Source organism: Melospiza georgiana, chromosome 2 (assembly GCF_028018845.1).
Source record: "Melospiza georgiana isolate bMelGeo1 chromosome 2, bMelGeo1.pri, whole genome shotgun sequence".
NCBI classification, from domain to species: Eukaryota; Metazoa; Chordata; class Aves; order Passeriformes; family Passerellidae; genus Melospiza; species Melospiza georgiana.
The window spans coordinates 97,127,415-97,142,530 of record NC_080431.1 but is presented as its reverse complement, the minus strand read 5'-3'; the positions used below and the strand labels follow the sequence as shown (position 1 = coordinate 97,142,530).

The following is a 15,116-nucleotide window of genomic DNA, read 5'->3' as shown; positions in this document are numbered from 1 at the left end:
TCATAGTTAAATCAGAAATATTTTTCTCTGTCAGTATAATAGGTCAAGTTTGAGAGTAGTGTTTTAAATACCTTCTAAGACTATTGTGCTATATAAACTTGAATAACATATGTAACATTACAGACTATAGAGATAAATTCAAGCTTGCAAATCGGATGTGGTTTGAACCATGATTATTTGTAGACACAGTATCCTTTCCTGTGTGCAATGTTAAACTATATCAATATTTTGAAAAAAAAATGCCAGGTGAATGAACTGACATTGTGAATACCACATTTGTGGCACTGGGTCAGTAAGTTAGGTAATAGTACTGAAGATTATAAGGAAGTATAGATATCATTTTTTAGGCACACAGTTTGTGGTAATTGGGGGTGGGGCTGCAGGTGAGCCTCATCCCCAATGGGCTACAGCTGTGGGAAGCAGGTGAGCAGCACTGAGAGCAATGAGCCTTGCAAACATTGAAAGCAAAGAGACATGCAGGGCCCAGGTGCACTGACCAGTCATGGAAGGGAACAGAGGGCACACAGCTGCAATGCATGAATATGAGGGGTATAAAAGGTTGGGCTAAAGAACAAGAAGGGCGGATGCTTGAAGTCTTCTGTTGTGGTGTTACTTTGTATGGGTTGGAGCCTTCTGAAATTCTGTGATGATACTCTGTGCATTGTGGCCCTCTCAACTGCAACATGTGCTGTGGTGTACGCTGTGATATCATTTGGCATAGATTTCATGACATGGAGCCTGAAGAATTCAGTGAGTGGCCAACAATTCTTTTTCGAGCCTCGCAAATTTATATACTTCCTTACACAGATTAGCCTATTCTCTTTCAGTAGTTTCTGTGCCATAAGTGTCATGCACTTATCAGGCCATGTAACTTCGAGGTGGTCTCTTCTGTCTGAATGTAGATTTATGCATTGTAAACAACTAACAAACCTATGTGTGTTGAGTCAGCAGAGGGAAATAGGTACTTCTGTGTTCATAAACTGATTGTGTAAAACCACTCTATTGAATACAGAAGTGCCTTTTTTCTCCTCTGTTAAATTGCAGGGGATTCCACTTGGCTGGTCCAAAGTTGAGCTGTGTAATAAGTGAAGACATTCCAGCTTTGAGTGCAGAGACTCTTGATTCTTTGCCTAAAAGATGGGAGAAAATGTGTCTCTCACCTTTTGTTTGGATTGCATATATATGCAATAACAGCTTGCATACTCTTAGCCTGCAACTTTGCAACTTTAATTTTTTTTGTATTGTACAAAGAGTTTTTGTAAGTTTCTACCATAAATTGGAACAGGCCCGGAATAATGGTATTCCTTTCAAAACATATGCTTACTGTGTCTTCTAATGTGCAACCATGAAGAATATGGTATGAGTTACATGGTGCTTTGTGGTAATCTCTCTTTGAAAGTGGAAGTTTTACTCCAGTTTTCAAAAATGCCAGTCCTAAGGTTTTAAGATATAATATGAAGACTGAGCTTTCTGATGAATTGAGGTCTTTAACTACTACTCAATGGTCAGGCTTTGTCTTCTGTGGGAATGTCCAGAGGTTTTGTTTGTTTTGTTTTTGCTTATCCTGAATTAGCTCTACGTCAGTTTTAAATTTAAAAATGAAAGTGAAAAGTTTGATTGGAAAAAAGTATTGAAAAATAGTTGTTGACCACGGCTGAACTTTGATTTCATTTTGCTTCCTTAATATTACTGTATCAGGTTTTCAACCTGGCCTTTCCAGCTTTCTCAATCGTGTCTGTATGTTTCTGGACTAGGGCCTTCTGTGTGGTAACACAGATAATAGCAGGGGATAGGAATCCTGGAACACTATTCTATTAGTTGTCTATTTACTCATTTCCTGAAACACATGAGAGATGAAATGTCCTGAGTGCAGGACTTTAGGTCTTGAATGTCTTACTTGTCTTCAAGCAGAAGCTCTTCAACCTAATTCCAGTCTTATACTTTACAATCATTGTAGGACATGCTAAGTAATAAATAGACAATCTGTTTGAAAAGTGTTTAAAAATACAGTTTTTGTGCACAATGTGGAATACCTCCTCTTGATTTGTGTCTGATTTAGCACTGCTTTTGGTGAAGATGGAAGTGAAGTGTAATTGAAAGGAATGTATTCTAAGAGGAACTAGTCCCTCAAAGGCTTCTGTCCAGCACTGGTGAAGGAGGAAATCAGTCAAGTACAAACAATGTGGCTTTTATTACCTTGGGTCAGCAATAATAAACCTTTGTACTTCACAAGACTCTATTGTTTGCTTCTTAAAAGGACACTATCAAGGGTATTAAGCTCGTGCTTTCTTTGCATTAACATGGGACTGACTTGCAGCAAGTAACTGTTTAGGAAAAGCTGAGTTTCAGGACAAACCAAAAGATGATGATTGTGTAAAAATCATACAAGTAGGTAGATACAAATATTCCTGGGTTGAAAAGAAAGGTTGCTAATCAGATGCCAAATACCCCTATTTAGACTTACCAGGGTAAGAGGGGGTTGCTGCTAAAGTTTCTATCTGTGCTCTTGCATGGATTTGATTTTTATTAGACTCTATGTAGCATGAACTTCTTTGGAACAAAATGCTTCTAAATCCTGTATGGATTATTACATTAGTTAATATTGGTTAACATTACATTGTTACATTTGCTTCTTAGTCATCAAAATTTTATTTGTAATTATTTTTCTGGGATGTAAATGTGAGTTTTGAGCCGTGTTTTGTACTTGTTTGGCTGGCCACTTTTATTTTAAGGTTTTCTTTTTTTCTTTGGGGGTAATTGTAAGCTTACAGTGATGATGTGTATAATTCTTTGGTGGTCATATATGCAACCTCATAAGTTCAGCTGTTGCATTTGAAAGAGCAAAAGATGTTGGAACAATATTTCAAGTACCTGAACAGTTGTGTATCTCCTACAGAGGTTCTGTTTTAAACTTAGAAGACCTTATTGGCTGCTTCTTTTAGTTAAAGTTACCTAAAAAGGATTTTAGTCTGCTAAAACTTGTTATTGCTGTGGCATGGCAATTTGTTCAGGTTTGGATGTTTTATTTTGTTTTGCAGATTTTAATTTTTTTTTTTTTGTTCAAAACAAACTAAATTTCTTTATGCTGAATTTGAGTAAACCAGCTAAAACAGTTCTGTAAATACTTCCTGTCAACAGGGAAATTGAAGATGAAGATAGAACTGCTGATAAATTATGAGAGAGAGCTTTACTGTCCTTGTGGGTAAAAATTTGATTATGAGGATAAAACTTAGAAACTGAGCTTTTTTTTTCTTTTTTTTTTTCCAATATGAGCTGTACCTGTTCAGGTTTTTGGGGTTTTTTTCCTACTTACCTTTTTGGAAGGGGAAAAAATACTGGGAAACACTTCTCATTAACTGAACAGAACACATGTAAAATGGTGTGTTAATGATTTGCTTGAATTGATTCTTTATGTACTACAGAGGTAAACTGCAAGTTATTCATCCTTGCAGAAAATGAGAAGCCTTTTGGCTTAGACTGGTTCTGGGACATCCAGTTCAAAACACTGGGTGTATTTCTAATCCCAGCTCAAGAAGCCAGAGCTGTGTATCACAACTCACATCTGTTCACAGACACAAAATCAAAGAGCATCTGAAGATCAGGATTCATTACTTTGAATTGTATTGGAAAATGTGTCTGTCATAACATTTTTTATTACTTCTATTAAACAATCAAGACAAATCTTGTAGACTAAAATTTGGGGTTTTATGATACCTGGTGTTGTTCTTTGCTCCTCTGGTTGATTTTCCTTCTTTGCTGGAATCTGGGTTATTTTGTATCTAATTTTGTTTGTTGTAACTTGAAGTGTAACACACTTGAATTAAATAGAGTAACTTTTGTGCTAAATGTCTGTTTGTATTAGTTTTCATTTTAAGGAAACTGTTTCATAGTGGGTTTAAACACTTAAAGATAATTAACACCACTGGAAAACATTCACTTTGAACACATTCAGTTAGCCAGAGTCCTGAATTGCTCAAAACTTGATGGGAATTTTAAGCATCAGTTAATGTACAGGAGGCTAGGTGTGGGATTTGCCTGCCTGGCTTTTGTTGTTTGAGAAATTATTTGGAAAAAAACCAATAGGTTAAAAATTCTTCCCTTTAATATTTACATTCCGAGAAGTAGTTCATGTGCTTGTTTTAACCTCTCCCTACCTGAAAGAATCAATTCTGTGAATAGGATTTGAATGCTACAACTTTTTAAAATCCAGAAAAGATCTTTTCTTCTTGTATAATTTCCAATTTACAGATTTTTCTCCAGCCATTAAAATGTGACACTTTTTGATAATGCTTTAATTACCTGAAATTCTCATCAGATGGAAGAGAGAATATAATGATTCTCTGAGTATCAGTGTTTGGCTTGGCAACTGTTACTAGCTAGACAGGTGCATGATTCTTAGCTTAAATATACTTGTCTTTTAAAACATGGTAGACCAAGTTTTTAAAAATTATATTAATACAGATTGATATGCTTCACTTCTAGCAAGTGTTTGGTATCATTTAAAATAAGCTGTTTGAATAGGCCTCCTTTATTTAGTTAAGGAAATAGTATAAAACTTCGTTTCTAGATGAAAAAGGATTTCATCATTAAAGGTTTCTATTTCAGCAGTTTTTATAAAAAAAGTCAGTTTTGAAGTTGTGATCTATCTGTACTTCAAGTGTAATATTTAAATAGGTTAAAGTAGGAAAAATAATGATTTTGCAATGTCCTAGTTTCACTATGGAAGAAAAGCTTTATCATCCACTCATGTGTTCATCTTCTTTTTATCAATGTTCTTTTTTGGTCATTGTCACAAATTGCAGGTTTTGGAAGACTTTATAGAAAGAGCTGCAAAAATACCATTGAAGAACCAAGTAGGGAAATATTAATTTTATTAGAATTGTTCTGAAGTTTTGAGAAGGGAGATGCATTTAGAATCAGTGTTCTAAAAGCTGCTTAGAAATTGAGGGGATTTATGGCTATCATAACCAGCAATCTGGTTACTTTCTGGTTTCATTTATTTATTGGTCCCTAGTATTTCAAAATAAATTAGAAAAGAAAGAATGAAGAGACTGAAGAAACTTTCAAGAATTCTGAGTGTTTTGCTTAAGGGCAGGGCACCCTGATGTTTACAGTATTTTTGTAGAGAGACAATAATTTGTGAATAAAAAAAAATCAAAAACCTGACATTACAGAGGAGCTTGCATCATTGATGTTCAGTTGATTGGCACTTTCTGGAAATCAGAAATGTCTCTGAACTATGTGGAAAAACAGGAAACTTGACTGATGGGTGTTAATTAGCCTGGTGATTCCCATGTCCTTAGTTCTTAAGGATTGTAGTTCAGTAAGATTTAAATGAGTGGGTAAACAACAAGAGTTGTTGACACAACTTCTTGGTATTCTCTGGCATACTTGTGTGAATCTTGCATGAAACTGAAAAGAAACTAAACTGAATTCCAGGCACTTAAATGTAGTTTTAGTGGTGTGTTGTTACAGGCTCCTTGTATACCAAGTAAGAAAGAACCTAAAAATTGCCAGGGCTTTGGGATCTTTGGAAATTTTTTGCAGCATCCCCTTTGAGTCAGAAGGTAGGCTGTACTTTGAACATGCATTGCTATTTTCTTTTTAAGTTCAACTGAGGTGGGGTAAAGAATTAATGATACTGAGCTTTCAATTGATTTGACAACAGGTATGGCTATCATCCAAAACAAAAGAGAAAACCAGTGGTATGCCAGTGCCAATAAAATTTGTGGAACAGGTAATCCAATGATCTTGCCTGGAATGTGATGGGCATAGTTCTTGCTGCGTACTCTCTCACGTTATTGCTAAATAGAAAGTCATTTTCTTTCTTGAAGGGATGCTTGGTGGAAATGGAATCACAGCACAACAAATGAATGAGAAGCATCGAAGCAAACTCATCTGGCAGGGCTGCCCATGGTGAACATACACGTGCATCTCTGTTTTCTGTGCTGTTAAGGTCTTAATCAGACTCTTTCTGATTTCAGTGTTTATCATTGAAGGATACAAAAACTTTACAAAAATTGTGATCAGACATTTCTTTTGTTGATTCAGCAGTATGAGGTGCCCAGTTCTAGGCAAAAAAAAGGGCCTCTAACTTGTTATTTCTGATTTTCACTGTTTTTCAGTGTTAAATCTGAACCCTCTAAAGTAATAAAGATCTATAAAAGCAGTGATCTAAGATTTACAGTGAACAATCCACAGCTGGCTTGCAGAACAGTGAAGACACTGTATTTGGCATTTTCAGTGACATTGGGTAATGGGTTGACACATTAATGAAAATCTAAACTTCCCTACTGTGATGTCCAAAATCATCATGGTCCTCATTTTGAGTTGTCCTATTCATTTGCCAGCCACATCTTTTGTTGTAGAAGCCCACAGTTACTTGTGCCTTGTGGTTTCCCTAAATCATTCTCCCAAGTGTTAATCTTCTGATTACCAGTCTGTTTGGGCAGGCTGGTTTTCCTTTGCTGTGCCACTTTTCCACTTTTTTGTCAAGAACTGACAACCCCATTTCCTAGTCTAGCCTGTTGAAGTTCAATCCCAAAAAAAGACAGCGATTAAATGGCAGACAAAATTTCACATTTAGTAGTTAGTTTGCAATCTGATACATATCACTTAATATCTGTTATCAGTTAATATCTGATATTTAACAGAGTAAAGTCTGTTGTGCTTGTGACTATTAATAAAGACTAATGTGTCATAGTAGAAAATGTTTCTTCTAACTGTAAATAAAAGTGAATGTATCTGATGATTTTTGTAGGCATCTGTTGAAGGCAGGGCCAACCCTTCTGCGACTCGGAAAGCAGCCCCCAGGGTCACACAGCTCACATGACCTAGTTTATTCCTCATTAAAACAGATGGTATCTATCTGAGCAAGGCAAACTTGGTTTTAAGAAAGAGCTGGGGATTAAAACAGCTGGGTCTGATTAATGGGAGCAAATAAAGAGGCAATCTAAGCATTAAATTAGTCATCTACATCAATAGCAAAATAGTCACTACATGACTACTCACAAAATTGTTTTAGCTGATCAAAAGTTGCAGGATTGTTTTACCTAGCATCAAAAGTATCTGAAATTGCATCAGAAATGTTCCCACATTCTTTATTCTTTTCTGCCAGGCTTCAAAGAGAACAAAATGGAAACTGGCTATGGTGGTTTTGAATGGTATTAGCGAATCCAGCTTGTTTTGTAAGACTTAAAATACCCTACTTGTGTTTGATACATAGCCCAAGTTGGTCCTCTGCAGATTTTGACCTCATCTCTTCGTGTTTAACATGAGAAGGTTACCTAGTGGAGAAGATTGCAGGCATTCCTTCAAGCTCTGCAAGCACATAAAATTTGCAGTGGGATCCAAGAATTTTGTTTCTGTTGTAAACAGATTATACTGGATTAGTGGTTAGCATTTTGCATATTTTTTTCTGTTTGCCCATTTAGTCCTGAAAATCATGAATTGTGTTGCTAATAGCACAGGCGCCATTCTTGCTGTTGTCACTGGTGGCCAGAGACCTTCACTTACCATATGCCTTAGCAGGGAGAAGGGGCCTGTGCAAATAAACTACAACTCTGCCTTCAGACTTGGTAAGAACAGCTGTTTTCTTGTGGTATGATCTTATCATGTAGGTGCTTTGTTTTGCTCTGAAACTCTGGTAACGTGCACTAAATTAAACAGACAGATAGAGGTATATGTGTATGGAGTGTATGAAGCCATTGCTCTTGCTTCAGCAGGATAATACTTGGTAGATCTCAGGGCTAATCCAGAATGGTACCATGTCCCTCGAGTTCTCTTGGTTTGAACTAAATATGAAATAAACATGAGTAGACTAAAGTGCAAATTTGTGAACACTGTTTCCCTTAATTCTTACAGACAAGTGTAGAATATTTCCATTTTAAGGTAATTATAAGGAATATTTACTTATCTGTCCCAAGAGGTCAACTTCATTTGGTTCACACAGATGAACTCTGAGGTGATCAGGGGAAAATGTGGAACAGTTCTTTCATAGGGATTAACAGAAATTGTTCCATGAGTTAGATGTCTCCTCACCTGGAGTGGGGCTTTGATGGAAGATTATTAACACTGCCTTTTTGCTGCCAAAAATCTTCCCTCAAATTTATGGAGCTGGGCCTTTGTCTTGCTCAGTGCCACTTACTGCTTCAGGTTTTTTTTTTTCTTTTTATGAATCTGAGGGGCAGAATTTCCATCTACTCACAACACAAGAACCTGTTCTTATAGAACAGATATACTTGCCTATGCTAAACAACCACAATAACATCTTGTTGCAGCCTCCTACCTTCCCTATCAATTGCAAGGAAGAACACTTAAAGAATGTTAGCAGAAATGGCTAAAAGCATGAGCAGGTTTGACGTGAGATTTTTAATTGCAGTTATTTATGCAAATTTTACCTGGTTATTTAAAGACTGGCTAAGCATAAAACAAAACAAGAAAAAGGCATAACAATTAGTCCCATGGAAGAGTGGTGGGTGTGTGGGTACTGCCAGTTCATGCAGGCTTAATGGATTTTCTGAGAAGACTTGATGGGGAGAAAATGCATATTTTGGGAAGACATGTCTCAAAACAAGTGTTAGATGGCTTCTCGGTCTGTATGGTCTTGATTTTTATAGTTGCTGGCAAGTGTGCTCAAGATGTTTGAGAATAGACTGCCTGGGATCAGTTCAGCAATAAAACTGGTTAGGGAGGTTCTGTGTTCTCACCTGTCTGTGTGGTCGTCTGGTTTTCCCAGAGGCTTTGTAGATTAGGCCATGCCACTATTCTGGAATAGCCTGCCAGGCTTTGCTGTTCCTGGCAGAGGTGTTTTTACAGAGAAAGTGTTTCCAAAGTTAGAACTATTGCTAAATAGGTCTCTGACAGGTTCTTCGCTGAAATTAGGTGGAACTTGGGATTTCTGTTATTATTGTTGTTATTTTTGACCAGTGGTTTGTAAAGAGAAATTATTAGCATAAGGAAAAGTAAAGCATTCTAAAATAAAAAGTTCTTAAACAAGTAGAACAAGTCCTGAAGCATGTAATCACTAGAGATCTAGAAACAATTAGATATGTGTTCACTTTTGACTTTCATGTTGGATATGTCTGTGGAAGCACTTTGTTTGTACAAGTATCAAAATGCATCTAAAACCACATTTGCTTATGGGGGGTTAGTATTGTTAATTTCCCTGAGTCCACATTTGGAAGTCTCAAAAATCAAAGATGGTTTCTAGTTTTAGTGTGCCATATGACTATCATTATTTTTCACAATGTTTTTACTCAGAATTTAAATTTCAGCTCCTAATTCAGAAATAACTGAGTTAATTTTCTTTTTTTTTTTTTGTCTGTAATGATATGCAGTGTAAATGTAAGTAATCCGTATTTAAAGTATTTTGAACAGATGTGTCTGTTTGGAAACTTTTGGGCCCTTTTTGGTGTTTGTTTGTTTGTTGGATTTATGTTATTTGTTTGGGGTTTTTTTACTGCAGAAGCCTGTCCCTGAGCAAATAAAGTTGTTTGCAGATATAGTCATGTAATATGAGTACATTGTTAAAGGATTTCATTGCATGATAAATTTTCCAGGGTAACCTGATGGTTTACTTTGCTATAAAAGCAGGCTTTTTCTGAGATGTAGTTTTCATGGTTAAAGAACTGTAATTCAGGACAGGTGGGAATGTAAAACTTCTTTGATAGAATCTTTTGTGCTTGGACAATGGTAATGCTTGATGTGTTTGTGTAGTGAGAACTTTTATCTTGAAAACTGGCTTTGAAATCTGTATTGGTAGTGGAGCTGCAAATTCCATAAAACTGGATTGCTGGAGTTAGTAGTTTTTAGTGGTTTTTAGTAAATGCTGTCTTAAACAACGTTTTAAGTGATTGGAAAGGAAAACTGTTAAATAACATAAAATATTTTAGCTGAGAATCCACATACAGAAAAGAAATACTTCAAGCATAAATTGAAGCTAGCAGAGGCAAAAATTCCCTTGTTTTTTCTCATCTCCTCAATAATGGAATTATAGAAGTTAATTTGTTGGTTTCTTGCTCCTACCTATCTCTCAAAAATGTATTTCCTTTCACATACGCACTCCTTTCCCTGTACCTATTGCACATCTTAGGAAATTGTCTTTACTATAAATTGGTCATAACTGGTCAACACAATCTGAAATCAAGTAACAAACCAGTTAATAATACTGCAGCAGGTGTCTGTGCTGCCTTTTCTAGGGTATGTGCAAGTAAGGGGATGATAGTGAGCTGAAGTATTAAGCTTTTGACTTTTCTGGAGAGAGGGACCTTTCACAAGTTAGATGCTTGGTTTTAATGCCAGGTGTCCTTTATAGTGGTACATATTGCTGTCTGAGAATGGGATTCAAAAGATCAGGTGCACTGTTGTAATGGAACCTTTGTTCATTGTTTAATGAGCAGAAAAACAGTAAGCAATCACCTAATGAGCTGAAATTTGTGTTGGTCTTCAAATGTGTAAAACTGCTGCGCAACAAATAGCAGTCTGGCTAAATGTGCCGGTTTTAACTTTGATTTCAAACTAAGAGATACTCAGTTCAGTTATATGATTGTCTTGAGTGCAATGCACTTAAAAGGAACTTTAATGACTGTTGAATAGAGAAATGCCTAATGCTTTATTTAAAAGTCACTACGTTTTTATTTTCCTTCTTTATTTTTTAGAGTGAGTTCAAAAAGGAGTACATTACTGTAAAAAAAAAGGGGTGCCAGACAGCTGCTGTTTCCAAGTGATATAGCACTGAGCACTATAAGCAGATTTTTAAAAATGTATTAATTTTTAGAAGGATCAGCAAATTTTATGTATTTTTTCCCATCACTTCCTTGTCCTACTGAATCGCTTTGCCTCTTTGTACACATTTAAGTTTATAATCTTATAATCTCCGCACCTGAATAACTGCAGTTCTTGTAGGTTTTAATTTAGCAAATTATCTTTGTTCTTTTTCCCTTTTTATGCTAAGTTGATGTTTCTTCTCCAACTTTTCAGGCACGGGTACCTTTGGACGTGTTCACCTGGTGAAGGAGAAAATGGCCAAGCGTTACTTTGCACTGAAAGTAATGAGCATTCCTGATGTCATTCGACTGAAGCAAGAGCAACATGTGCACAATGAAAAGTCTGTCTTGAAAGAAGTCAACCACCCTTTTTTGATCAGATTGTAAGTTGTTTTATTTTTTTAATTCATTTCACTCATACAGGAAGTGCCGTTAAAGTACTCCAGAATCTCATTGCAAGTTCTTAGGTACTTTAATGACACAGAGTATTTAATTTCTCATATGTAATCTAGATTAAAATGGACTTTGGAATGAAATACATATTTTAGAAGAATCAAGAATTTAAAATAAAGAGGCATTATTTAAACATTGAAACAATTTATTATAAGGTGTTTTCTCTCTTATCTTTGCACTGCAGAAGAGACATTTTTGAAAGTGAGAGGAAAATACTAATGAAGAATTGTTAGCTTTGGCTCATCAAAATGACTTCTAGAATGATTCTTGATGTTAGAATTGTGATGAAAGTATTTCTACGTGTATGTGCTGTAGATATTGGTAAATAGCTAAAGATATTCCCAGACTTAATAGCAAGTTTTTAAAAACTTAAATGAACTTCTGCAAACTTTATTTTTAAAGAGTTTAAATAACTGCAGCATTTCTTGGACTTTCCTGTATTTGAAGTTAAGTGATGGAACCTATTGAGAAGCATTATTTAAACACAGTTCATGAAGAATACTTCTTTTTTAGTGGAATTGAGGTAACTCTAATGATCCCAGTGGTCCCATTGCTAAATGGAGAACTTTTCTCATACTTTTCTGTTCACAGCACCGCAGTGCTTCTTGTGTATCTGAGTCTGTATCTATTAATGACATTACTAAACCTCTGGTAATTGCAGGTTAATTTCCATTTATGTTTTCTCATGCACGGATACATGGCCAGCTATTAACTAAGATTTGTTTCCATTTACCTGCCTTAATCAGTTTTACATAGAATTAGACAAAATTAGCATTAGTTAATCTAGCTGCAGGGAGTGCAGCTTCCTGCCAGGGTTAGGCAAGTATCAGAGGGAGAAGAAGAAGAAGGGAACAGCATGGTCATCATCATTCAGAAGATGGAATGAGCCCTGCAGGAGGAGGCTTTTTCCCTGGTGTGGTGTTGGCTTTCCCAGCATCATGATGCTGTTAGTTTCCTGCTAGTGTTCAGAAATCCTGTATGTGGCATAGTATCAGTAAGACAAGTTCTAGAATATGTAGAGATTGAGATTCATGGAAGAAAGCAAGATGGAGAAGCTGAGTACATCTGGTTAGACTGGTTGAAGTATGGTTGGAATGGGGGGAACAGGATTTTGTATATGTATCTGTGTACATCTTGAATTTCTTGAAAGGAAAACCCTACCAAAAACAATGAACAAATTCCCAGGCAAACCCCATCCCAGTAGGTCTGTGTGTCAGGAACAGTGGGAGTAGAGAAATTTGGGTGATGTGTCAGAGACAGGGAGGATTCATGTTCATATAGAAGTGATTAAAAATCCAAACTAGGGGAGTTTTCCTGGATTTCATTCACACCTTATTTACAAAATATCAGATTTTTCATGTTGCCAAAGGACACAATTCAAATAGTTCTCTTTGTATGCAAAGCAAACATCTTTCATGTCTTCTAGAGCTCTGCTTTTTCTGTTGAAATGTCCAATGGCATGTTGCATCAGCAGCTATGTTCATATAATTGTCCATGTGATTTTTCCCTTGTCAGAGGAGACTCCAAGCAACATAGCTGAAGTGAGATAGTTAAAATTTAAGTCACAAAGATACTTATGTGCTTTAGGTTAAACAAACCTTTGTGAATGATTATCACTAGATGGTATGACAAATAACACTTTCTGCAGTTTTTTGTGTGACTAAAAGATTTTTTTCAGCCACCTCCTGCCCAATTTGTTTGGTTTTTTATCTGTTATTATTTTACTGTAAGTGTTTAACAAAAATGGGGAAAAATTATATAGTTCAGCTTTAATGCCTTTAAAGTGTGTGATCTACATGGTCTGGTTTTTATCTTTTCAGTTAGCTTCACCATCTTTAACACAGATAGCATTTTCCTTTGGTGTCAGTGCAGCATAGTATTTCAGGATTTTATGACGGAAAATTATAAAGTAATGCTGCACATAATTGTGTGCTGGTGTTTGGAAATTCCATAAGTTTTCCTATATGTAAAGAATGGAGGTTTTTTTCCTTTATCTGTTACTTTTGACAAATACCTATTCTAAATATAGTGAGGTACAGTTTTTCTGTAGACACTGGCGTTATTTATCTATGTTATTTTTTAAACAATTTTTTTCTAAACACTTCCTAAGTGCTTCTGCAACAACTGATCACTGGAGATTCCTAGGCAATCTTTACTGACAATTGAGTAATGTGTCATATTCACTGTGGTGCAAGTCTTCTTAGTGAGATGTAATGTTGACATGTTTTTGAAGAGAGGAAGAATTAATAAAAATCAACTGTGTCTTGTAGCTGTATAAGCTGAAGCAGGTTGTTAGTCTGTAGGATTTCACAGTGGCATCTCAAGTTTATGTAGCAAGCTGAATTGTAGAGTTAATGACACCACCTGTTATTCTAATCACAGCTTCTGTGATTTTTTTTTTCTTTTAGTATTACATTACCATTTAAAGCAGTCGGAATTGCAAGTACAGAAATTCTTCATTTTGCTCTTTTTCATGTATACCAAATAATGTGTCCATTTTTCTGTGGATAGACAAACCTTTAAGAGTCAGTTTTTTAAGAAATTAATTCTTGTAAAAAATTCTGTGCTTAATGATGCAGAAGTTCCATTTTTTCCCCTCTGTATTGTCAGATTTTGCTCTTCCTCTACTATATATAGGTGTTTTGCTTTTTTTCACCCATTTCTACTTTTCTTTCATTGTTTATTGTAGGTATAGCTTTGCTTAATTATGTAAAATACATTTTCAGAGTGTTTTTGTGTAGTCTGTAAAGATGCTGTGATCACCAAGAGCCAATTAATGATGTTGATGACTGTGATAGGGAAGAAGTTCCATAAAAGCAGAAGACAAGCTTGGGCTCTGCTTTCTCCTTTACTGAGGGAATCAAAGAGCAGTAGCTCATGTCTGTTAGTCTGTCTTGTTTCCTTGGTTGCCTCAGTGCTACTGTGAAAAATAAAATCTTCTGGACTAAAAGTCATTCATGTGTTGTGGAGCTCAGTTCCTGCTCACCTTTCCTGAGGCTCTGTGCCCTGATTAACCATGAGGTATTTGTGGTACTGCAGAAGCACTGACGAGAGGCTGAAGTAGCTTCTGTTCTTGTATCACTGTACCAATAAGTAGGTAAGGATACAGTGTTCTCTATCTTTTATTATGGAATTAGGGATAGTTCTTTGTTTTAAATGGCAGTGTTCTTCAAGATGTTACCACCTATTTGTTTTCTTCTTAACTGTTGAGCTACATTTAGGGGTAAGGTGACTTGTTTAATGTAGATAGATGAAATAAAAGATAATTTAGGGCAATGTAGAAGAGAAGATTCCTATATTCTGTAATGAAACATTTTAAAGCCACATATAACTATTTTCTTTCCTCTATACCTGTTCTTTATGTTTCTCTGGCTACCCCAGAAATAGCTCTTAAATTAAAGGTTGTAGTCTGAGGAATGGAAGGTACCTATCCTTGGATTAATTCTGAGGTACAGAAATGAATCTTGTTCTGCTATCATTTTTGTTATTGTGAAAGATCAAGGGTTGTCATCTGATGCTTTAGTTGGGATTGTGTATCTCTAGGGAGGAAGGCATAGGACAGGAGGAGAACTCTTTGATGTCTGGTTTTGAACATATTGTCATGAAAGTCTTTACAAAAGCAGATTCTGCTTACCCCCATCACTTTGGTAATGCTTGATAATATAAAATGCAAGGTGTGTGGTCTTTATATTGGGTCAGTTATTTGGTGCTTTGAAGAGACCTGTTTGGCATGATGAAACAGAATCTATCAATTAAAGTTTTTTCTTGTCCTGTGCTGTACTTAGCCTCAGCTATCTGGTTTTGTAGTGTAGTTTAAGGTCGTTACTCAAGTGTATTACATAATCCTGCTGGATTCTTGGAGGTTTTAATGTTTGCAGACAAGGAGTCAGAAATTAG

At 35.9% G+C, this 15,116-nt stretch overlaps 1 protein-coding gene across 1 annotated transcript in view; it reads left to right on the top strand.

Annotated features, from left to right (window-relative positions):
* The window catches only part of PRKX (protein kinase cAMP-dependent X-linked catalytic subunit), a 55,831-nt gene that overhangs the window by 15,111 nt on the left and 25,604 nt on the right, over nucleotides 1-15,116 (top strand). The window contains exon 2 of the mRNA XM_058045778.1: nucleotides 10,981-11,149. Within this exon, the coding sequence (XP_057901761.1) occupies nucleotides 10,981-11,149 (169 nt within the window). The remainder of the gene's footprint in view (nucleotides 1-10,980; nucleotides 11,150-15,116) is intronic.